Source organism: Schistocerca serialis, chromosome 7, assembly GCF_023864345.2.
Source record: "Schistocerca serialis cubense isolate TAMUIC-IGC-003099 chromosome 7, iqSchSeri2.2, whole genome shotgun sequence".
Lineage (NCBI taxonomy): Eukaryota > Metazoa > Arthropoda > Insecta > Orthoptera > Acrididae > Schistocerca > Schistocerca serialis.
This window is the reverse complement of record NC_064644.1, coordinates 144,378,898-144,405,605: the sequence shown is the minus strand read 5'-3', so window position 1 is coordinate 144,405,605 and position 26,708 is coordinate 144,378,898. Positions and strand designations below refer to the sequence as shown.

At 40.6% G+C, this 26,708-nt stretch overlaps 1 protein-coding gene across 1 annotated transcript in view; it reads right to left on the bottom strand.

Moving 5' to 3' along the window:
* LOC126412937 (serine/threonine-protein kinase fray2-like) overlaps window positions 1–10,657 on the bottom strand; it is a 199,675-nt gene extending 189,018 nt beyond the window's left edge. Inside the window, exons 1-2 of the mRNA XM_050082828.1 lie at window positions 10,614–10,657; window positions 10,215–10,503 (exon numbers count right to left, since the gene is read on the bottom strand). Of these exons, the coding sequence (XP_049938785.1) occupies window positions 10,215–10,503; window positions 10,614–10,657 (333 nt within the window). The remainder of the gene's footprint in view (window positions 1–10,214; window positions 10,504–10,613) is intronic.
* Between the last annotated feature and the right edge of the window lie 16,051 nt (window positions 10,658–26,708).

The following is a 26,708-nucleotide window of genomic DNA, read 5'->3' as shown; positions in this document are numbered from 1 at the left end:
AAGAATTTATATTTATGAAAGTAAGTAGAATTATTTAACTGTAGGCTTATTGGTTGAATATATCTGATTTAACTAACTGTGTAAACTTTTTATGTTTAGTAGACAGTCACCTCTGTACGACGTATTGACATGGCTGGCAAAATTACTCTAATATTGAGAATTTAGATTTGAGTCCGCACCTACCGCAGCAGTCTTTGGAAACGATTTAAATACGAAGTCCGATTATTTGAGTCTTATTTCACGGTCAACTACGAATAACATTGCATTTGCGAAAAAGCCATTGTCAAGCGTCCGATACCAAATAATTAAACGTCCACGTTCCAGATAAGCAAATATTAATTACAACCAATCACTATCATAGAGATAAAATAATTAATATTTTATTTTATTTTATTTATTTTATATTGGCGACTGCGTGTCGGACTTGTTATTTTGTCATTTGTTACATTGTTCTCTTTGTTTCATGTGAAAAATCAACTTTCTGGACCTGGACTTGACTATATGAGGAATAACAAAAATCTGAAGATATTTGCCAATTATAAAATTTTGCGGGAAGACGCAATGAAGCTTCCAGCAAAATAAGGTAAGACGCAGCATCTTTGCATTGGCAGGCTTGACCAGACGCATAATTCAGTGTATTAGCTCTTCAGTAGATTCTGTAGTATTTCTTTCGCGCGTAGCAGTTTTCAGTGATAAATTTCATTCTCAGTACTTTTCCTTAAACAATAACTTCTGCAACAATACCAATACACGAGTGTACAATATGGCCGACTTCTGTACGATACGTTGTAACACGGACAGCAGCCATTAACAATAATCCCATATTCAGTTTACATTTCTAAATTAACAAACAGCCATTGTTGCTACGAGCGATTCATGCTCAACTGCATTTTATTTTAAAACCAGTGTCAAACATTATTTTCTTGAAACATATATCACGTGTGGCATGGTCATAACTAGAAAACAATACGCAAAGATGGAACAGCAAAGACATACTATTCAGACGCAATCCGACTCGGACGAGAGACAAGTGTTAGAAAATGACTTTGCGACAGCAACCGGTAGTGACGATTCATCAAATATTGACGGAAGTGTTAACGGAAATTTTGACAATAGGCCGTCCACCACAAAAATTTCAAAGTCTCAGTCAGAGCCCATGTTAATACATGACGTCACGTCTAATGACGCGGCGGGGGCAGAGACCTTGCAAACAGTAAACATTGCCAACATGTTACAAATGCTAATGAAACAGAACGCGGAAAACATGGCAACCTTAAAGACGCAGTTGAAGACAGAAGAACTTTTCTTTCAAAGCCGCGGCACCACCGAGAAGACTGAATATTAAAGTAAAATCTATGATTACGTAGCAGTGAATGATATATTAATTTTTCACGGAACATTTGTGACTGTAGGTACCACTGACTTGGTATGACACCTGACGAACCGACAGACGTCATCTGTGAAGCGATCTTTTACTTCGAGAAGTAGATTAGACGCACATCTCTCAGCAAGAAAAGCATCTACCAGTAGCCAAGGCCACACAGACACTATACACACACGCACAAAACGCGAGGAATCGAACAGTTTTCCGTCTCTTATTATTTTGAATATTTATTGAGTAGTGAAAACGCCTGGTCTTGCCTACTGATGTAGTGAATGTTGTGTCTAACCCATCTTAATTTCAGATGACATCACAAAAAAAAAAAAAAAAAAAAAATCGATAAAATCCCAGAAAAACCGTTAAAGAGGACGTAAATATCTGCAATTCATGTAATCAAATGTGACACAATGTAATAATTTTTAGTTATGTAATGATGATGTAAACATGTTTATGTGTAACTGTATTATGTTTATGCTAAGAAAATATGTGACGTGTATATGTATGATTACTTATGTTTTTTTTTTTTTTAACTGATGTATAATGTAACTGTTACTATGTGAAAATTTGAGCAATAACGAGTGCCAAAATGTAAAAAAAAAAGAAAAAATAAACTTAAAAAAAAATGCGTAGTGAACCACTGTTCACGGACATTAACGTACATTACTAAGTCTGCAACTACGCAGAAACCTATGTGAAAGAAACTGTTAATGACATTCATGATGCTTCGTACCTTTGTAAACGCGATGAACGATTTCTTCGATAAGTAACTACGAACATTTAGGTGAGCTATATTTAAAAAAAAAAAAAACTGAAAATGTGAAGTGCGTAATTGGTGCATCGTCTAGTGACATTACTACAGTATCTAACTTCAAGATATTAACTGGATTAAATGGTCACAACGTGCCTGTCCAGAAAACAACACGACGAGTGGAAGAATTTTGGTTGGAACTTCAGGGAATGGAATGTTCTCGAAATGTGACGGACACACTTACCTGGACTGTCCAAGGATCGACGCCACCTATGTGCCGTCCGAGGTTCTGCAACCAAGCTTCCACGAAATATCGAAAACAAACTGCATATGGACCAATTACTCGAGGGGTCACGTCTGATCTGTAATAAACAATGCTTTTTGTCACAACGAACTGCATCACAACGACTATAATAGAAATAGGAAATGGACATGCTTATGTATCAATCACGTTGTTATTCAGCGATGTTACTGTGATCAAAAAACTTTACCACGACGACACTAACCTGTGAAAAATTATTGTGCAGCAGATGAATATAAACTGTAATAACGACACGATGTGTATAGGTCAACGCACCTGAAACATAAAGACATTTTTCTTTGAAGCATTTCAATGCAATACTATGTAACTAAGAACATTCAACAATCTAAAGTTGTACTGTATTATAACAAATATTGTAATTTTAAAACTAAGTTACCTGTCATAGAATGTAGTCTTCATATGTAATCTTGGTGGAATATTTTCTTTGTGCAACGACTAAGAAATGCGCGCGCACACGAACAATATGAACTGCAATACTGTGCCGCGTGATCTAAATTTACGATATAACGGCAGTCCCGGAGTAATACTGACGCTTCTGCGCATGCGCGCCCTCTATTTTGCCAACATAAGAACTTTTACGGCGCACACGCGTCATTCAAATTTGGTATATAATATACAGTATAATGTAAGTCATGTAAATAGTTGTAGATAACTTAGATTTTCTTGTGCCTTTAGGTGAATTACTCGCCTGCAGGTGTGTCCTTTCGCCTCGCAATTCAGGGGGCAGTATAAAGGCACATTTGCATGCCGTGCGTGAGTTTCCTCGGAAACGCGAAATCTTAATTAAATAATTAATCTCTGACAAATAAATAAAGCCTATGGCACAGAACTGCAGCGCTATGTCGCTGATAAAACAAAAAACACAATTACGATACTCTTATGTTTCATTAAGAAGGAGAGGTCTTGGATTGGTGCGGGAAGCACGTATATTTCATTGACTGGCACACCGCCATATTTGATGTTATATAAGAACACTGCGAGTTGCAATCTTACTAGGCACTCGATTCTGTAAAGAATTTATATTTATGAAAGTAAGTAGAATTATTTAACTGTAGGCTTATTGGTTGAATATATCTGATTTAACTAACTGTGTAAACTCTATATGTTTAGTAGACAGTCACCTCTGTACGACGTATTGACATGGCTGGCAAAATTACTCTAATATTGAGAATTTAGATTTGAGTCCGCACCTACCGCAGCAGTCTTTGGAAACGATTTAAATACGAAGTCCGATTATTTGAGTCTTATTTCTCGGTCAACTACGAATAACATTGCATTTACGAAAAAGCCATTGTCAAGCGTCTGATACCAAATAATTAAACGTCCACGTTCCAGATAAGCAAATATTAATTACAACCAATCACTATCATACAGATAAAATAATTAATATTTTATTTTATTTATTTTATAAGGTCTCAGATTCAAACTAATAAATTCCCTAAAAAACACGCTCAGAGCGTCGTTGCGCGAAAGTGGTAGGGAGACACGACTTAGAACAAACAGAAACCACGCAGAATGTTAGACAGTCTGGAACTGCACGACCGCTACAGTCGCAGGTACGAATCCTGCCTCGGGCATGGATGTATGTGATGTTCTTAGGTTAGTTAGGTTTAAGTAGTTCTAAGTTCTAGGGGACTATTGACCAAATAAGTTAAGTCCCATAGTGCTCAGAGCCATTTGAACCATTTTGTTGTCCTGGTACACACTGATATCCCCACATCGGAGTACAGTAGGATAGAGCCAGACCAAAATGGCGCATCCTACTGACAAATTACAGTATTTGCTCTAATTCCTTTCCCTCTTACAAAAACAATAACGCTGCTACGTTCTCTGCTGAGTTGGTAGAAGTGTAAGATAACAGCGAACCAAAATTTCAGTTGAGTTGTTAGGCGTTCCGGAAGGTTTAGTGTGGTCGGACATATCTGGAAGACGAAGAAATAAGTGACAGACTATCATCCTGTAAAGAACTGCGAATCGCAAAGAATTCACAGTAGAGGTGATAGTGGAAACAATGAAAATCAGTCATGGATCAGTTAACAGCATCTTGCGTGAAATTTTGATCGTGGCCGAGGTCTCGACACGCTAGGTTTCGCAACTGGTAGCACCCCTCCAGAACCCCGGCGAAACATAGGTAGCATCGGAAATGCTGTAGTTGCGTAAAGAGATTCCAGTTGGCTTTTTCAGCCACTTGATGAGCATAAACGAGTGCTGGTTGTATCACTACAGTCCCGAGACCAAGGAGCAAGTCAGACAGAGGAAGTATGTGGATTCACCAAACCATTGCGCAAGGTGAAGTTCTTTTTCTCTGGTTCCCATAGTGTAGTGCTAGTAAGGGAGAAATCTTCATGGGAGCATAATATCAAAATCTCATAACGAGACCCTGTCCATGGGACTGTTTTTGCCCCACTACAATGCCTATTCTTGTTCTGCACAGGACAGTGCCAGAAATACTGCGGCAGCGGACAGTCAAATGTGTAACATTATCCCCGATTTCCACGGCTGCAGCTTGACTTTCTGGAGGCGATAACTGAAACTTTATGGTAACCAATCGGGAGATACTAGAAATTATATATTACTGAAGACATTAATCTCGTGCAACGCACTCGCAACAGGGAAAACTTGGAAACCAACCTGCAGATCGTACACTATACAGAAAACTGCAATATTATGAATATCCTACAAGAAATATGACTACTTACAAATAAAAGCCCATCACTATATATCAATTGCAACATACAGACAGAACTACCTAACAATGTTTTTTTCTAAATAACTCCCGAAAGGTATTGTCACATCGGACAAAAGTAAATATTCCTAGAGTCTAACAAAATTATACGTATCACTTCTTACTATTAAGATCGGCATGTAATATATATATATATATATATATATATATATATATATATATATATATATATATATATATATATATATATATATACCTATTACATTTAGCAAAACTGTATTTCATGAGCATTTTTAATCATTCATTATTTTTCATAATGCGGAACAATTACTATAAAAAGCATTAATGATGCATATTCCACATGTACAACATAAATACGAAGTGAATCGCTGTAAAGGATGCATGACTAACGTATCACAGATTAATTAAGGAAGTGACGTTAATATTGCGCGAACACGCAACAATTGCGCAACAATATTGCGCATTGAATATTGCGAAGGGGACAGCGATATGCACATATACAAATAGCGGTAGTATCGAGAACACAAGGCATAAAAGGACAGTGTATTGGCTGAGCTGTCATTCGTACTCAGTCGTGTGAAATGGCTTCCGAAGGGATTAGGCCACACCACGGGAATTAACAGACACTTAACGTGGAATGATGGGTGGTGCTAGACGCATGGGACATTCCATTTCGAAAATCGTTAGGAAAGGCAATATTCCGAGATAAACAGTGCCATGAGTGTGCCGAGAAAAACTGATTTCGGGCATTACCTCTCACCACGGTCAACGCAGAGTCCGACGGCCTTAACATAACGACCGAGAGCTGCGGCGTTTGCCTAGAGTTGTCGGTAACGTTTTCAGTGCCTGGAGACAAACAATACTGCGTGAAATAAACGCAAAAATCAATGTGTGACGTACGACGAACGTATCCATTTCGACAGTATGGTGGAATTTGGCGTTAATTAGATATGGGGGCAGATGACAGACGTGAGTGGCTTTTATAACAGCACGACATCGCCAGCAACGCCTTTCCTCTGATCGTGACGATATCGGTTGGATGCTAGACGACTGGAAATCTATGTTCTGGTCAGATGAGTGCCGATTTCAGTTGGCAAGAGCTGACGGCAGGTTTCGAGTGTGGCGCAGACCCCACGAAGCCATTGACCCAAGTCGTCAACAAGCCACCGTGCAAGCTGCTGGTGGCCCCATAATGCTGTCGGCTGGACTAGATCCTCTGGTTCAGCTCAACCGATCATTGACTGGAAATGGTTATGTTCGGCTACTTGGAAACCTTTTGCAGCGATTCATAAACTTCGTGTTTACAAACGAAGAAGGAATTGGATGGCAGTGCTCTATGTCACCGGACCACAACATTGATTTGAAGAACATTCTGAACAATTCGAGCGAATGGTTTGGCCACCCAGATCATCTGACATGAATCCAACCGAACATTTATGGGACGTAATCGATAGATTAGTTCGCGCAGAATATCCTGCAACCAGCAAAGCTTTCGCAATTATCGACGGCTATAGAGTCAGCGTGGCTCAATACTTCTGCAGCGGACTTCCAACGACTTGTTGAGTCCATGCTGCACTACGCTGGGAAAAGGGAGTCCGACACTATATTAGAAGGTATCCCATGACTTTTGTCACCTCAGTGTATGATCGTGTCTCTCAACTCATATCTGATGTCTAATGTAGACAATACACAGGGTGTCTCTCCTAAGAGTTGTCAGGCAGATTTTCTGCGGTTTTTTTTGCAGGTACCTGCAATTTTGTCTTTGCAATTTCTAGCTGGAGTAAGCCCAAATAAATACGGCGCATCATGTGATTCATGCAATCTTAGGAAATCGTCGTGCGTAGTTTTGCGTAATATGATTTTTAAAGCGGCATTTTCAGTGCCTATTACATATAGCGATCCCATATTAGTCTATTCTCGTATCCGTTTTATTGATATGATTAACAGCGACAGCAAACCACGAAGAATAACCGGTATTCCAGCGGCAGCAGTAACAACCCACACTTACTATTACCTCACCTGCAACAGCGTTGGTCAGTCACTGCCGAAGTTCTGATTATTCTTCGTATTTTACTGTCGCTCTTTTAACACTTACCGATAAAGCGAATGCCGCGCAACACTAATTTCCGACCGCTAATCGAACAGACTCTTAGAATTCCAGTTTGAAAATCATTTTGCTTGTGGTGAAAAACATACCGACGCATTCTGTCGCGCTGGGAGCTGCATAAAAGATGTGATAAGCAGTACTTGTTTGGGCTTATTCCAGCCACACACTACAAAACAGAAATAGCAGACATTTGCCTAACAATCACAGCAAATACGCCTAACGTCTCTCAGGAGTGAAACGAGGTCTATCTTTGCTATGTAGTGTCACTTTTTGCTATCAGTACACGGAGGTAATATGATGTTAATGTAAAATCTGATTCGTTAATCTGTAAGCGGAACTGGTGACTCACTTTCAGATCTGTGCATCTGTGATTGTGATGAAGATATACGCATGTTAATGATACTGGTACGTTTATTTGTTATAATATATCCTGCAACACAAAACAAGCGAATCTTCAGAGGAAATGGTACACATTCTTTGTAAGTACTTGCGCTATACGTTCACCATAGAGTTCCATCTTGATATTTTCCTCAATTTCAATTTACTTTTGGAAAACTCGTCAGTTCGAAATGTTTTCATCGTAAATATAATGCAGACATCTGACAATGAACACAACGTCCGTAACCGGTAATAGTAACAGAACAAAATGTGTTAAAAAGAGACATCTTTAACTTATCTGACGGTAGCTGTGTCAGAATATATCCTATTGTTTATAGTGTCTGTCGTAAACTAAGATAGAAACTTGTTTCTGCTGTAGCCATACTGGATGGGAAACAGAATAATAATGGCTGACGTGAGGTTAAAAAATAGTTTCACTCTAGAAGATAGACTTTGACTGTGGATATTGTATCACAAAAACAGTCCCTTTCACTGTTCAGAGATGCCATTAAACCTTCCCCAAGATGTAATGCATGGGCAGCGCCTATTAGATGGAGGGGGTCCGACAGACGATCAGTTCCAATCACTAAACCAGGAAGGAGGTACACGGCTCGTGTTGTCTGCAGTTCAACCATGCCTAGACGGTCAATACCGTGGTTCGATGGCGTCCGCATTGTTACTTTGTGACAGAAAGAGCTCTCAACAAAGGAAGTGTACAGGCATCTCGGAGTGAACCAAAACGATGTTGTTCGGACATGGAGAAGATACAGAGACACAGGAACTGTCGATGACGTGCCTCGCTCAGGCCGCCCAAGTGCTACCACTGCAGTGGATGACCGCTTCACATAATGGCTCGGAGGATCCCTGACAGCGACGCCACCATGTTGAATATCACTTTTCGCGCAGCCACAGGACTGTCTTACGACTCAAATTGTGCGCAATACGCTGCATGATGCACAACTTCACTCCCGACGCCCATAGCGAGGTCCATCTTTGCAACCACGACACCATGCAGCGCGGTACATATGGGCCAAGTAACATGAGGAATGGACCGCTCAGGATTAGCGTCACGTTCTCTTCACCGATGAGTGTCACATATAGCTTCAACCAGACAATCGTCGGAGACGTGTTTGGAGGCAAACCCGGTCAGGCTGAACGCCTTAGACACACTGTCCAACGAGTACAGCAAGGTAGAGGTTACCTGAGGTTTTGGGGTGGCATTACGTGGGGCCGACGTACGCCGCCGGTGGTCACAGAAGGTGCCGTAACGTCTGTACGTTACTTAAATGCCATTCTCCGATAGACAGTGCAACCATATCGGCAGCATATTGGCGAGGCATTCCTCTTCATGGACGACAATTCGCGTCCCCACCTCGCACATCTTGTGAATGATTTCCTTCAGGATAACGACATCACTCGACTAGAGTGGCCTGCATGTTCTCCAGACATAGAACCTATCGAACATGCCTGAGATAGATCGAAAAGGTCTGTTTATGGATGACGTGACCCATCGACCACTCTTAGGGATCTACGCCGCATCGCCGTTGAGGAGTGGGACAATCTGAACCAACAGTGGTTTGATGAAGTTTTGGATCGTATGGTACTAAGAATACAGGCACGCATCAACGCAAGAGGACGTGCTACTGGGTATTAGAGGTAACGGTGTTTACAGCGATCTGGACCACCACCTCTAAAGGTCTGGCTGTATAGTGCTACAACATACAATGTTTAGTTTTCATGAGCAATAAAAAAGGCGGAAATGATGTTTATGTTGATCTCTATTCCAATTTTCTGTACAGGTTCCGGAACTTTTTTTTTATGTGAGTAGAAGTTGCCATGACACACCACTATGCTACATCGATTAAAATCGATGTGGAGATATCTACATGTACATGGTTACACTGCAATTCACAATTAAATGCTCAGCAGAAGATTTATCAATCACCTTGATGGTATTTTTCTTCCTTTTTATTATCGAAGAGGGCGCGGGAAAAACGACTACTTCAATCTTTCCGTGCGAGCTCTCATTTCCCTTACTTTATTACGATGATCGTTTAACCCTATAAAGGTGAGTGTCAACAAAATATTTTCGCGTTCGGAGGAAGTTGGAACTTCATGAGAAGATCCTGCCGCAACGAAAAACTCTTTTGTTTTAAAAATAACCATCCTAAAACATCTAGCATGTCAGTGACACTCTCTCCCCTATTTCGTGATAATACAAAGCGAGGTGCCTTTCTTTGAACTTCTTCGGCGTGCTCCCTCAGTCCTACCTAATGTAGGTCGCATAGCGCGCAGAAATATTGCGAAAGTGTCCGGAAAAGCGTAATGTAGGCAATAGATAAGTTGCACATTACAAGTGTAACAGATATTCTAATCGATGTATTGGTAGAGGGTTAGCCAAAGTGATTAGGCGATCTGGACCAAGTTCTGGTCTGTCATATAGTTTCAACTTGATCATATGAAATCATTCATAAATATGTCCCATAAGAAATGAAACCATTATCGCAGATGCAATGCTGCACATTGAAAAAGAATAAGCTCTGGGATTCGTGCTGCCGTTGAATTATGTACCCTGTCGTCGGTATATGACGAATGGACACCGCCCGACGGCGTCATGTCGGCCTGAGATGTCTCTGCGGTGGCCGACACAGCCACAGAATGGGCGCGGCTATTAAATGTAATCTGCGCGGGCCGCAGCTGTGTCTGGCTGAATGCAGCGGTCCCCTCTCGAGGGACACGTGAGGACGCCGCCATAAATCCTTGGCAGCGGACAATACGCGGCGCGGCGCCGTCCGTTTGTGCAGACGCCCGAGGCGTCGGCGGCGGCGTCGCGGCGGCGGCGCTGGTGTCGGCCGCCACTCTGCGTGACGCAACCGGCCTCAATAGCGGCGTGAATTATGGCCGCGGCCGTAATTAACACCTGTTCCGCGCCTCTGAGGGACCGGCGCGCATTGGCGGCCGCTAACTAACAGTGCGGTGGTGCGGCTCCTGTGGGGCCCCGCGGTCACGCCCATCTGGACCGCGCGCCTCTGCCCATTAATACCCACTCCACCACTAGCACTGGCTGGCGGTCGTTCTTGTCCGCTTCACATTATTTCATTGTTTAAAGCAAAAAGAAGTTACTTAAACCTTCGCTGATGTAGACGTGGATACACGACTTGCTACGCCGTTTCCCAGGTGTTGCAGACCTGCATACGAAAAACCGGCTGTATTTTCCTACAGTGCTATGGGCGTCTTTATGCGTCCTGAGCTGCCGACCTCTCACTGCTGTGGAGGAGTTACTTCCATTTCTCGATGAGTAAAAAAAGTTCGAGTATTTATCTCACAGCCTATGGGCCCCGTTGCGTGCTACCACCTGCTGTAGACCTCGTTCCGATATGATGATTGTTATGACGACATGATTCACCATGTGCAAGTATGTAGGACGTGGATGAGCATGTCGTGTGCTAGCAGTCCTTCGAATATCACACCCCCTAACTCTAGAATGAAATGAGATATCCCTCTGCTCTCAGATTTGACTAAAATTTCAATATATTATCTACATTTCACTTAATAAAATGGATGACCTAAAATCATCAATAAACGAACTTTACGCTATGTCTTTTCAACTTTGCAAAAATTTTTTTAAATTTTGCGCAACGTTTTACTAAATTTGATGCAGCACAGCAACTATCGCATATAACGAAAAGATATTCAGTCCTTTATAAACAATTAAATCAGATTTTAAGACGAATAAAAATCAATTTTTTTACCTAATAGATATCTTAAAAACAGATGATACATATTTCATAGCAGTTGGCAAGTGATCGTCCTTTGGATGTAAAACCTAACAACCTGAGAACGAAATCAGATATTGTTTTCCGCTCAGTTTTAAATAAAATTTCTGTGGCTCGTCTACACTTCATTACATTAACCAGACTCAAAGCTTACCTCTGCGACATTTTTAAAATATCGTTCATCGATTTATTTTATTCGATGTTGCGCAATAAGTTTGCGGAAAATGAAAAGTAATTCAGTCAATTATCGAGGGAGGAACTGAGCGGAGTCCTGCAGTGGTTAGCACATTGGACTCACATTCGGGAGGACGACTGTTCAAACCCATGATCAGCCATCCAGATTTTGGTTTCTCGTGATATCCCTAAATCGCTTCAGGCAAATGCCGCGATGCATCCTTTGAAAGGGCACAGCCGATGACTTTCCACATACCTCCCTAAACCGAGGTTGTGCCCCATCTCTAATGACCTCACTGTCGACGGGACGTTAAACCCTAATCTCAGTTTCGAGTAAAGATGTTAGACTGTAACATGTGCAAAAATCACAATTTTTCACCGAACAGTTTTCGAAAAATCGGATGATACGTTTTTCATATCGGCCAGGACGTCGTCTCAGCACAGGCACCAGCAGGTGGCGAGCAGTACAACCATAACCAAAGCAGCCTCAGCACGGAATGTAAAGAGACCATCTGTTGCAGCGCAAGGATTAACAACTTCAGGACCTAATTCTATGGAGTGCTGAGTAAGATTTTATGTTCACATGGTAATGAATCCGTTGGAGACTTGCTGTCGACTGTACCGCACACGGTAGTTGATGGATCAGTGGCGAAAGAAACATACAGAATACTTCGCCCTGCAGTCCGATGCTTTCTCACTTGCGATAAGATTTGGATAATTTATGTACTAGGGAACCATACGCCTCGATCATGTTCTTCCCGTTGTTTTAAATCCTTCTATCCCAGTAGCGAAATATTTCGTTCCCGAGAGATTGACACCTTGTCAGTGTAGTAGACGCCCCTTAGTAGTAGATACCACTCTCCTCCACGCAATGCAACATTGGTTGTCAAGGATATTAAGTGTAAACCCTCCACCAATCAACACAGATACTTGCTCAGTGATTCTGCCTTTCACCCGATAGGTCTGCTGCGACTAGTTGCTCGATGGAAGCTACGGCACTGTCTTAGGAAGAGTTAAAATTTGAATTGACTGTCTGCTCGCTAACTGAGTTGCGGTCTCAGAAATAGATTCCAAGGTGGCAAAAATATGCGATGAGCTAGACAGTACAATTGGAATACTTCTACCGAACTGCTACTACACTAATTTCCCACGTAGGTTCCACAATTTGCAACTATTTGAGCCAGCAGGTTGCCTTCTAAATTCTGTTACCAACGACCGAAAGGTGCTGAGTCAGCATGGTGAAAGTCGGCAGCACTGTGGTGAGCGTGGTTACCACATGGGGGCCCTGACGCTTGCAGCCTGGATAGGGTACGTCACAGGAAGTGGCGCCATTTCATAATAACAGCAAGACAAGCATATGAAAACTACACTGTCTAGTCACATTAATGTGACTATCGTCTATATTCGCTGTCAAAGTGCAATAACCATTCACAGATAGCACGTGGCCGCAGTAGCAGTGGAGAGTATGAATGTAGAAAGCATATCGGGGGATACGGGAAACACTGGAGACATTGCATAACGCAAAAACGAAGCTATTTATTGGACGTCCAAAAGTGTACGATAACTAACTTCTAGGTCGAGGGTGGAAGACTTTTTGAAACGGCTAAGCTCTTAAACTGCTCCATGTATAACTACGGTTAAAGTATATTGTGCAGGGCAAAGTGGAGCTACCAAAACAGCGCTGAGATAAATGTGGTGTTCAACAGGCCGTAATTTACGGGTATGAACGATGGTTGAGCAGATGTCTACTAGTGAATAAACGAGCAACTATTCAGCAACTGACCACCCAACTGAAACAAGGGGCATTCAACAGTTCCTCCTCAACGACGGTTCAGTGATTGTTCCTACTTTTGGGCCATTGCAGCAGGCGCAAGGTTCACGCGCCCATGCTAAGTGCTGTTCACTGGTGATGAAGGATGGAATTTACACGCTAATATAGCAATTGGACGTCCACTGAGTGACAACAGGTGGCCTTTGTAGACGAATTACGTTTTGTGCTCCTTTGGACAATGGCTGTTGTCGTGCACAGTGTGAAATGTCTGAAAGCAAATAACCTGCAACCAGGACGGAGCAATACGATTTGAGTAATGTTTTCATGCCATTTCCTGGATGATCTCATCACTCTGGAAGCCATGATGGATCAACACTAGTATGCGTTTGTGTTTGGGGACCGGCTGGAGTGGCCGAGCGGTTCTAGGCACTACAGTCCCTGGCCACCAAACTCCACGGATTTTAGACCAGTCAAGAATCTGAGGGAGCACCATGGCTATTTGCACCACGGATCCATAACAAAGAAACTTACGGCAAATGGCTGCGGCACTGGGGTCTGAGGACATACATCCCTGTCGGTACTCTCCAGAACCTTATTGACTCCCTACCCGAAATTACTGGGCTTTTTATAGGTGATCACATTAATGTTAGTGGACAGTGTAATAGCTGCCCCACCCCCCATGTAGTATCGGTCGTAAACTGCTTCCTACACCTCCAAGGCAGCCATCTACTCATGTCATTTACTCGCTTCTACAACCAGCTGCTGCCCACTGGCCCATGTGTTATGCCTCGCCCTGATGGAGTCCAGGCAAGAATCAGTGCCATCCGGCTGAGGTCCCCAGAAGGCTGACACCACATATGCTGGGGTTGTTTGCTGCCCTCACACCCTAGGTTCCACCACACGGTGCTGTGTGCTTCGCTGGCTAAGTGCCCCAAAACCAGGGTTATTGCACATCTCTTACAAACTGTCTACATTGGCTGTACACAGCTGCTGAAAAAATATACTGTTGTTACCACTGCATTTATTATTCAATGACATCCAAGGAACTGGTTCTTCATACCTGCAGCCCATCTAATCACACAGCAACGTCACCTTATCAAATGCAAATTCAACAACGCTGCTGGAGTTTTGCATGAGTTCTTTATTTTCGGGTCATCAGTCTTCTGATTGCTTCGAAGCTGCCCGCCACGAATTCCTCTCCTGTGCCAACCTCTTCATCTCAGAGTAGCACCTACGTCCTCAATTTTCTCGGGCTTCATATACAGTTTTTAACCTCTACAGCTTCTTTTAGTACCATGGAAGTCATTCCAAGGTGTCTCAACAGATGCCCCGTCATCCTGTCCCTTCTTCTTGTCAGTGGTAGAGCCTCCTCATTCCTTACCTTATAATTCAACTAATTTTCAACATTCGTCTGTAGCACCACATCTCAAATGCTTCGATTCTCTTCTGCTCCGTTTTTCCCACAGTCCATGCTTCACTACCATACAATGCCGTACTCTAGACGTATATTCTCAGAAACTTCTCCCTCAAATTAAGTCCTATGTTTGATACCAGTAGACGTATCTCGACCAGGAATGCCTGTTTTGCGAGTGGTAGTTTGCTTTTAGTGTCCTCCTTGCTCCGTCCGTCACTGGGGTTATTTTGCTCCTTAACTTCATTACTTTGTGATCATGAATCGTGATGTTAAGTTTCTCGCTGTTCCCATTTCCGCTGCTTTTCAGTACCTTCACCTTTCTTCGATTTACTCTTAATCCATACTCAGTATTCGTTATTCTTTTCATTCCATTCAGCAGATCATGTAATTCTTCTTCACTTTCACTCAGGATAGCAGTGTCATCAGTGAATCGTGTCATTGAAATCCTTTTACCTCGAATTTTAATTAAACTCCTGAATCTTTCTTTTATTTCCTTCATTGCTTCTACGATAGGCAGACTGAACAGTAGGAACGAAGCTACACTCCAGTTTTACAAACTTTTTTATCCGAGATCTTCCTTCTTGGTCGTCCAATCTTATTATTCCCTCTTGGCTCTTGTACATATTGTATATTACTCATATCTCCCTATAGCTTACCCCTATTTTTTTCAGTGTTTCGAACATCTTGCACCATTTTACATTGTCGACCGTTTTTTCCAGGTCAACAAATCCCATGAAAGTGCCTTGATTTTCCTTTACTTTTGCTTCCATTACTAACCGCAACTCCAGAATTGCCTCACTCGTGACTTTACCTTTCCTAAAGCCAAACTGATCGTCATCTAGCGCATCCTCAATTTTCCATTCTTCTGTATATTATTCTTGTAAACTACTTGGATGCATGAACTGTTAAGTTGATCGTGTGATACTTCTAGCACTTGTCACCTCTTGGGATCTACGGAATTGTGTGGATGATATTTTTCCAAAGTCACAGGCTATACCGCCAGATTCATACATTCAACGCAACAACGTGGAAAGTCTTTTTGGTGCCTCTTCCCCTAATGATTACACAAATTCTGATGGAATGTTATCCATCCCTTCTTCCTTATTTGATCTTACGTGTTCCAAAGTTCTTTTAAATTATCATTCTAATACTGGATCTTCTATCTCTTCTAAACCGATTCGTTAGAAAAATCTTCCCACGATAGAGGCTTTCAGTGTATTCTTTCCACCTATCCGCTCTCTCCTTTGCATTTAACAGTGAAATTCCCGTTACACTCTTTACGTTACCACCCTTGCTTTTAATGTCACCGAAGACTGTTTTGACATTTCTGTATGTTGAGCCTTTCCTTCCGACAATTACTTCCGATTTCTTTACATTTTTCATGCAGCCATTTCGTCTTAGCTTCCCTGCACTTTTATTTCATTCCTCAGTGGCTTGTATTTCGGTATTCCTGACTTTCTCGGAACCTTTTTCTTCTTCCTCCTTTCAAGGGTCAGCTGAAGTACTTCTTCTCTTATCCATGGTTTCTTCGGAGTTACCTTCTTTTTACCTATGTTTTCCTTTCTAACTTCTTTGATAGCCCTTTTTAGAGATTTCCATACCTCTTCAACCGTACTATTTACTGGTCTATTCCTTATGCTATCCCTAAAGCCTTAGAGAACTTCAAGCGTATCTCGTCATTCCTTAGTAATTTCGTATCCCACTTCTTGGCTTACTGATTCTTCTTGACTAATCTCTTTAGCTTCAGCCAACTCTTCATCACTATTACATTGTGTTCTGACTCTATATCTGCTGCTGGGTGCGCCTTACAATCCAGTATCTGATTTCGGAATCTTTGTCTGACCATGATGTAATCTAATTGAAATCTTCCCGAATCTCCCGGCCTTTTCCAAGTATACCTCCTCTTATTATGATTCTTCGACAGTGTATTCGCTGTTACTAGCTAAAATTTATTGCAGAAATCAATTTTTTTCTCATCTGTCTCAGTTCTAGTCCTAATATCATATTTTCCTGTAACGTTTTCTTCTACTCCTTCCCTTATATTTGCATTCCAGTCCTCCATGACTATTAGATTCTCATCTCCCTTTACGTACTGCATTATCCTTTCAATATCGTCATATACTTTCCCTATTTTTTCATCTTAATCTTGCGACGTTGGGATGTATACCTGAACCATCCTTGTCGGTGTTGGTTTTCTGGATAAAGGTCTAAGGAAAAGGCTTGGCAAATGTTTTGTGTAGAGTGTGGCACTATATGGGGCAGAAACATGGACGCTGAGACGAGAGGATGAAAAAAGTTTAGAAGCATTTGAGATGTGAATGTGGAGGAGAATGGAGAGAACAATCTGGATGGAAAGAGTGATTAATGAAAGAGTATTCGAAAGGGTTGGTCAGAGATGATGTCTGCTGAGGTTTATAAGAGAAAGGAAAAAGAACTGGTTGATATATTCATTGAGAAGGGAGTGCTTGCTAGCAGATGACTTGGAAGGATTGGTTTGTGGGAGAAGACTGAGAGGAAGATGGAGATACAAGATAATAGACGACATAAAGGGGAAAGGGAGATTATTCATACCTGAAGAGGATGGCAGAAGACCAGAAAGCCTGGAGAACTAGCATGTGAAATCCTGCCTTTTGTCAGAACACTGATGAAGATGGTGATGTGACCACCAAGCACTGAGTTTCCTACTGCCATGTAAGTTGCTACATGCTAGGTTAGATCGGTGGATTTTGTCATTAGGGGAATGTTTATTTGAAATAATACATGTGACGAGAAGTCAAAATGTAGCCGCCGATGCATTATCGAGGCTACCACAGGGCTTAGGCGAGTTCGCTGAACTAGTAGAACAATCATCCGAATATAAGGTACTGTTGTTAAGCGATGGAATTCGACGACAAAACCATCTGTCCATTTGTAAGAGTGTGCAAGAGGCAGATGCGCTATGGCGAACAGTGTTAGAAATGCTTAACAGTAGGGAATTACAGAAGACATTATAAAATCGAGGACAATGTTTTGTTCTACCGAAGGAAATCTTGGTATGAACAATGGCTTGTTTGTATTCCAGAAGGAAGTTTAGAAAATTTAATCTAATATACAGACCATTGCTGGGGACACTTCGGTATAAAAAAGTGTACAAGAAAAATTGCTACGTATTGCTACTATCGGAACCTACAGAAACATGTGCTGAAGTTAATACGCATATGTACCGTATGTCAACATGTCAAGAGCACGAATAAGAGTATGAAAGGGTAATTACATCCTATTGTATCGAATAGAACACTATTTGTATCAGTCGATGTCGTGGGACCTCTACCACTGCCCGAGGAGGTGTAAAGTATGTCCTAGCGATATATGACTTTCTCACGGAGTATGTGAAATTGTATGCCCTAAAACGTACAACCTCTATCCCTATTATTTAGTGGATAGTAACGGGATTTGTTCCAGAAGTGGGCAAGCCTATGGCTATCTTATCGGATAATGCTTCGTATTTTAAGAGTACGAAATGGAAAGAGTTCTTATGTGATCAGGAGATCAAGCACATTTTGATATCAGGCTTTAATCCACGCGCAAGTCCAGCGGGTATAATTTTTCGCGAATTTAATAGATTCATGAGGACATATGCTGCAACTAAGTATACGAAAAGGAACGAATACCTCAACATATTTTTAAAAAATACACAACAACTTACCACATGATGCCACTGGTTTTACACCAGAGGAATTGATGTTAGATCGTCCTGAGAAAAATGAATAGCTTGAACCTCTACTCGTCTACCTAGAATAGAAAGTTACGAGGATAAAATGAAAGAGGCACTGCTACCATTGAGTCAACAGGATAATCTGAGAAAACGACGATATAACCGACAATTAATTATAGTGCAACAATAGATAAGGAGATCTTATGTTGTTAAAGGCGCACCCGAAGGATTCGGCGTTAAGGAAAGTAAATCGAAAATGGCAGATGACCCATACAGGACCTTACAGAATAATGAGGATTCCAGAATCAGACAAAATACGCCGATTACACCCCCATCATGATTTTAAAATGTACAGGGAAGGTAAACAGTTCAGAAAAGTAATGTTTGTACTTGTAATGTAAATAGAAAAACACTTTAGTGAGTAATGAAGTTTTATATTCATGTTTTAAATCATTGATAGTTTGTAATTTTATGATAGGGAATTGCATTAATAAGACCTTCCGCCTTAAAGGTGACCCTGACACCAAAACGACGTGGAATTTGCAAGAAATAATGGCATTGAAAATATAACTAAGAGAGAGATTTCAAATTTATGTGTATGTAGTACGATAAGAATTTCTTTTGCATTTTTTGTGATTAACTAGTTTTAGTAAGTAGGAGAATGGTGTGATTTAATAATATCACCAAGTACTTATAGGAGTGGACACGATGTATCAATGCATAGTCGTGACGTCTGATTGATTTCTCGGAGTGTGAATGTAAACATTCATGTTTTAATTACTTAAAACACTGTTCAGATCTGAGTAACAGTTTTGTTTGCTCCAGTAGTGGTCTTCAGCCATTTAATTGCCTGATTTTGGAGGGCACTACTGAGAATTAAGTGAATATATGTTCTCGTGTAGAGAAAGTAACTGCATGGCATAAAAATTAGAACTGAGGTATGTAAGGAATGATGCTAGCGTGAGCGTGAATTGTACACATGCAACTGAGACCTGGTTTTCGGGCAAACGGTTCCTCACGTAAAATTTTAAACAGGTAAATATGTGGATCTGTGATAAATTATGAATTACACACATGAAACTGCCTGATTATCGGTAGTCCAGATGGCCAAAGGTTTGCTTTTGTCACGAAAGGTTGAGGGAAGTCTGAGACAAAATTTATGCAAATATCATGAAATCCTCGTGTGGACTAAATACTAATGTCATGACTTGTAAAACTGAAAGATGTTCGGTCAACGACAGAGCCAATATGTATAGCAACATGGTGAATAATGTTTGGATAGTAACAATACGTAAAGCAGTTTAATTTGTAAAAGCATCATCATGTGGCACGAAAGTGAAAAAAGTATAGCAAACTCATAAAGACACTGAAAGACTGTGTCAATGTGCACTTTTATCAGTTAAAAGGTTAAAGAGAAAAAGAGTCTGAAATCTGAGTATGAAGGTTGTCACAGTACTTTGCTTCATTCATGTACAAAATTTGGTATTTAGTGTATTAAGATTACAGCTGCACTGCAAAGATAACTTCAAGGAGTAATAAGAATATTAATGTCATGTGAAGCTAGCGAACACTGCGAACACTATAGTGCGGGTGACAAAAGAAAATCTACCTTTGGACACCAACCACAGTGACAAGTAGATAGACTCAGTGCATGTTATACAACTGTGTACGCATGTGTTGTGAACAACGGTACAGAGTTGGAATTTTATGTGGAAGTGACTACATGAGTTTACAGGACACTTTGAGTGCGAAACTTCGTTAGTCATGTACCAATAGACTGTTAATTCTCAAAGGAATTAAACAGAGAATAAATCGTGTTCCGAAAACTGGGCTAAAGGTTGCTCGGAAAATTAAATACATTACAGAACAGTAAACGAACATTCATGTGCGAATATCGGATGAATGGAGCACTTAATAATTCTCTTTACCCACTAGCCACTAACATCTGTTATGTAAATAGTTAAAATTAATGCTATCGTGAGTTATTTCATATTCACGCACCTGCAACGGACACGATGCTGAGACGGCACGAGAGCTGATGGGCAATCCAACGATCGCTTGACCGAGTCGCAACGGCTCGGCTGAAAATTGGCGATCGACGACTTGTATTACGTGTGATGGCTTTACGTGTGTTGTGGTAACAAGCTTCAGTAGTATGAACCTAAATGTATGGTCTACTATAAGAGAAAAATGCTCAACTTATCACCTACAAAACAAATTGTTTTTTATTTCTATTTCTGTGATCATAATTTCACTGTTTTCTCATGTTGTACTCCTAGATATGGTTCACTTAGGGGACATTCGATCAACATGTCCTTCAGTAGATGCAAAATCTGAATTGAGATTTAGGCGGACACTGAATTAATGTGGCCATGGTAATAGTCCGAAGGCTATTGGCTCCTTTCTAACTCCTTGTGTTCCCATGCCCGCGAACCTAGATAAGGAGGAGGGGGGGGGGGTTAACTCAAGTTATTTTCCGGTGAGATTTGTTAATACCTTCCCAGACTGAGGCAATCTTCCGCACAGGTGGGAAGTATTGTAGTTACCCTCCCTTAGAATGAGGCAAAGCACATTTGTTAATTACTATTGTGTGCAAACAATATTTGAAAACATCATTTAAGAAACATACATGTACAATGTTGTGAAATTTGAAACTGTAATCGAACACTACCTTGGTCTAACTGGTACACATAAATAATTTTGTCCCAGCCATCCCAAGGGGCAATTCTACTTTATCTCTGGAGGTATTCATGAATTTGAGGTTTGTAAATGACATTTATTGATAATTATTGTATGAATAGCTGGCGATGTGTGCCAAAGAATAAAAAATACGTTATGTTGCAATATGTTACGTTATGATATGTTGCCTTGATGAATATTCCATGGACATTCGAGATTCTGTGTCTAAACTTTCTAGGCTTTTGTCTTCTTCTGTTTTAGACACGAAGAGGAAAGAACGATTGTCTGTGGTTCATCTTGCTGTAGTAGTCCATGTAAGTTGTAAACGAAGCTAAAATATAGTCGTTCAAGAGTTCAAACTTATGTATGGTACATAATTATTTGCAAACCTAAACCTTGCTTGTCCTGAGTAGACGTAGCCTCAACGGAACATTGACCATTGTTAGGCACCATACTAGAAAATAATTACTAATTTTTTTTCTGCTTATCTGCCAGACATGCCAGCAGTTAGGACACTAAACTTTCTTTCAGATTCCGAGAGCTATGCTATCGCTACGAATAATTGAATATATTCCACTTTGAGATTTTCTCAAGGTTGCGAGATAACATCCCAGGCGGAAAGGCCTGGTCAAAGGGTTCTAGTTCTAGTGTAAGATTTCATCAGGAAAAAATTATGTGTATTATCTTATATTGGTATTCGAGACGAAACCACGATCTTCTGTTACGGATTTTATTACATCACATTGAACTGACCTACGAAATATTATCTGGTGTTATTGGCACATGAGTGTTAACTATACTTTTGATATATATATATATATATATATATATCACAGATATTCCTCAAATATATATATATATATATATATATATATATACATATTGAGGAATATCTGTGATAATTGAAGAGAGGGACATTTAATTATTTATAATCCCGTAGCCACGCTGATTGCTGGTCAGCGCCGAGCTAATAGTAATGTTGCATTGTTAATCACTGAGAGACAGGGTGCATAATTATGTAACAAACAGTATCATAGTGTTATTAGAGTTACTTCCGCTTTGTTTTGACGTCACTTGATTAAAAGCTAGCAAAGCATATTCATAGTTTCAGCTCAAAGTACTTAGGGAGTTAACTCTCATTCACAATACAAAATTAATTTTGAAGTCAGTATTTAATTAATTGATAATTCGTACATCTAGCCTCTCTGGCAAAGAAAGAATTCCAACTATTAATACACAAATAATCATTATTACTATATTACTTTTTACTATTTTTATTAAATTACATTTCATGACGCATACCATTTTCCAACAAGAGAATGATCAAGTAGGTGGGGGAGATAAAGGTAAGATTTAATGCGGATTGTTTACGTGGTAAGATCTGTGAATCTTGATGCGTCTGTCATTTCACCTGCCAATAAACTTTCCCATTGGTTCAAAATTGTGTCAGACTTATTTAAGCTACAATCCCTGTTTACAGAGTGTATATGTTTTCCCGAAAGACCAGCTGTAATGAATCCATCAAACGCCACTGCGCGAGGTGTGTGCTCATGGGACCTGTTCCCAGTCAGTCTACTTGAGCTGTTGAGCGATCATGGACCACGATTCCTCCGCAACACTTTCATTCCCTTGTTGGTCCAGTATCGTCACGGCGATAAGTAATGCAGGTCTCTAGTTCAACAATTCATGAAAGACCGTGTCCTTGTAGTCATTTACATAATAACGGCTGGTCCTACCGTTGCATCAGTATGATTGTCCTAGAAATGTTACCTATAGAAAACATATAAGGAACAGAGATCCTTTCTGGGAACTGTATTTTGTGTATAGTAAAACATTCGCTTATCTGTTAGTCGTTACACAAGGTTGTAAAAGAAAATCATTATATTAATAATAATAATGGCACAATAATATTACCTGTAACGTTCTGAAAAATTTGGTAAATGACCATATTTCTGGAAGAAGGGGATAAACCGCTGTCACCTCCATGATACCCAAAACTGTAACTGCATCTACATTTATACTCCGCAAGCCACCCAACGGTGTGTGGCGGAGGGAACTTTACGTGCCACGGTCATTACCTCCCTTTTCTGTTCCAGTCGCGTATGGTTCGCGGGAAGAACGTCTGTCTGAAAGCCTCCGTACGCACTCGAATCTCTCTAATTTTACATTCGTGATCTCCTCGGGAGGTATAAGTAGGGGGAAGCAATATATTCGATACCTCATCCAGAAACGCACCCTCTCGAAATCTGGCGAGCAAGCTACACCGCGATGCAGAGCGCCTCTCTTGCAGAGTCTGCCACTTGAGTTTGCTAAACATCTCCGTAACGCTATCACGGTTACCAAATAACCCTGTGACGAAACACGCCGCTCTTCTTTGGATCTTCTCTATCTCCTCCGTCAACCCGATCTGGTACGGATCCCACACTGATGAGCAATACTCAAGTATAGGTCGAACGAGTGTTTTGTAAGCCACCTCCTTTGTTGACGGACTACTGTGTTATAAAAAATAAAACTAACAATAGTATTTATCATGAAGTGACAATAAATCTTAAGTTGCTACTCCTATCTCACCGTTTGATTAGAACTGTGTGTGTAGAACACTGTGTAAATGTCTGGCAATAATTCATTCATTGTTCTTTACAATAAAATGGTGCAGGGGAAGTATATTGAGATTTTCTATAGTTATTTAATAACTTCTACGCTATGTAGAGGCCTTCTGACATGTAATATTTTTCCATAACTGTTCTCCCATTGAGCACTGACACATCGTGATGTAATTCTTTCTTTCTAGTAGTTGAACTTTGAGCGGTTAAGTGTGCACTAAGACCAACCAATCAGTTTCAAATTTCACTTCTCAGGTATAGTATAAGGAGGTACCGAATGATGTTACTGTTTCACTAAAATTTGGTATTTACTTCCAAAGTAAATTATGTTTGTACGTTGTATAGTTACGTTTGTACGTTGTTGGTAATTCCAAATGACGACAGTTACACACGATTTGTTTTACAGTAGCTGATATTTATATTTGTAGAGTGTTCTGTTGAAACTTTTAATGTTTTCAGAATTTTAGCCGTGAAGTGACAGGCTGACGTCTAACTAACGCCATGAGGTGCATATTGGCTTCCTGTTCCCAGCTGCATTGTCTGCTCCAGTTTGACGTCCAACGGTGGCGTTTAAATTGCCCATGCCGTTCATCATTTTTATTGCTCGCTGAGGTAATTTCATTTCTGTCCTTCTAATGAGGAACTCTTCAGGTACAGGGACAGCACATGTCTTTGAAAAATTGGTATCGATTCAACCCAATGCGCATTTCCCTTAGCTAATTAGTTACTGAATATATTTAGCTACCCATCGATCTTGCATAAATTAATAATTACATACAGTTACTTTTCATGTATACTACACCAGGAGGCAATGTATACTTCACAAGTATCAAATGACTGAAGGTTATTTCTCAAGCATACTACACCTGCAGGCAGTGTTTAGTTCATGTAGTCTACAACAACTGAAGGTTTAATGTTTTTGGTGTAGGCCATTGGAAAAATGTCGTTACAATGAACATATTGCACATTTACAGGGTGGTTTCAGTTGCCTGTACTCATACCGTTTTATGCAACTCGCAATGATAGATCTGGCCTTCGAAAACCACGAGCAAGGTTTTTCATATTCTCTCGCTCGCGACGCACCAACTGCTAGTCCTACAGAAAAATAAGTAGAACCTTTTCACAGCAAATTTCATGTAATTAAATTCAGTTCTGTGACACATTTTTGCTAGAGGCCGTACTTTAGAGTTAATCAAGAAAAACGTAAAAAAAGACCTTCAAACACATCCCAACTCCCACAGTTATCCCCCACAAGTCAGGAGTTCTAGTATGCTGTTTATGGCAGTTTTTCCTAGCACTGTACAGAAATTTTCGACTACACGAATTTCCCACATTCGATCTTTTCTGGCCTTCAGTGGCTGACCTCATGCGCCACCGGCTAAGTCGAGCACATAAAAATTGGAAAATTTGCGTTTTTTGTAAAATTTAACAAACAATATTGTGAAGTTAAACAGCATAAAATAAACAATAACAGCACTATGTTCGTCAGTCCTCTGACAACGATACTACTGTGCTTGTAAGGGTTAAATTTGGATCTTACTGTCAACGAAATTAGTTTTAGCTTAACATTTACGAAAGACGTTTTCCTTTCATTAACCTCAAGTGCACGTTTCAATTAATAATATTAACGAAATAGAGGTCTATGATGGGGGCGTAATAGCTCAGTCACTAGAGACCGAAAAAGGTCGAATATCGTGAATATTTCGTGTAGTCCGAAATTTTTGAATAGTGGTAGAGCGAGTGCCGCGATCAAAACACCAGAAATTCTTGCTTGTGAAGGGTGCATGTGGGGTTGAAGATGCGTTTGAAGGTAATTTTCGCATGTTTTCTTGAATGACTCGAAAACAATGGCCTTCGGCGAAAACGTATCACAGTAAAAAAATTGAAAATTCAGATAAATTGAATATCCTACAAAATGGTTGTGTTAATTGTTCTGTATGATTAGTAGTTTGTGCTTAGCGAGCGAGAGTATATAAAAATTTCGCGTGCAATGTTTTAGGGTCAGATGTTAGACTATGGAATGCATAATACGACATCGGTAGGGGCAGCTGAATGACCCTGTTTGAATCAGTGACAGTTATACTGTTAGTGATTGTTGTCGCCTATCAATTTCATTGCACCAATAGTCTTAGTCTCTTGATTTTTATTCAAGCCACTGGTAAGAATCTGAATAAACATAAAAATAATTATCTAGTGAAAATATCCATCATAGTTACTCATTTTCATTATGTTAACTGCCTTCGAAATTGAGCGGAGCAGTGGCCTAGGCCTCTGAATTTTCACATAATCATAGAACTGTTGAAGGATCGATCACGATTAACCAATTAAAAAGTAAGCAGAAAATATGTAATACAATCCAGTCATGATCCTTCTATGTGTCTCGCTAAAAATTTCACCTGTTCGGGAAGCAAGACGACGGGGTAGGGTTTGCCTTGAAAATGAGACCAGTATCATTAGAGACAAAGCACAGGCGTCAGTGTGTGAGCACCAACTTACAGTAAACAAAATGAACAGTCTTGAGGACAATTTCAAGGTCATTATGGTATAATGTGTGTACTGAGCGTTTCTTTTGTCACAGGTATCGGCGATCATATGGAGCTCTGATGGCCTGTTTCTGCACCCTCTCTGTAGACTCTGCACACAGTAACTCTGCAGAGTTCAGATTTGAACAGGGAACGCAACATTCACTCTAGGGTACAAAAATGCCCCACAGGCGAGTACGTACACATTTTGAACAGCGTCAGCCACTTGAACAGGGTCACATAGTCGGTCTGCCGGAAGCTGGATGTACATAAAGACTGATGGCCGTAAAAGTTGAGCACAATACGTCGGTAGTGTACTGCTGCTTTCATCAGTGGTTTGTGGAACATTTCCACACCTATAGACCAGGTTCTGGACGCCTGTGAAGTACAGACTCAAGTAATGATCAACACATTGTGTGAGCGACGGTGGCT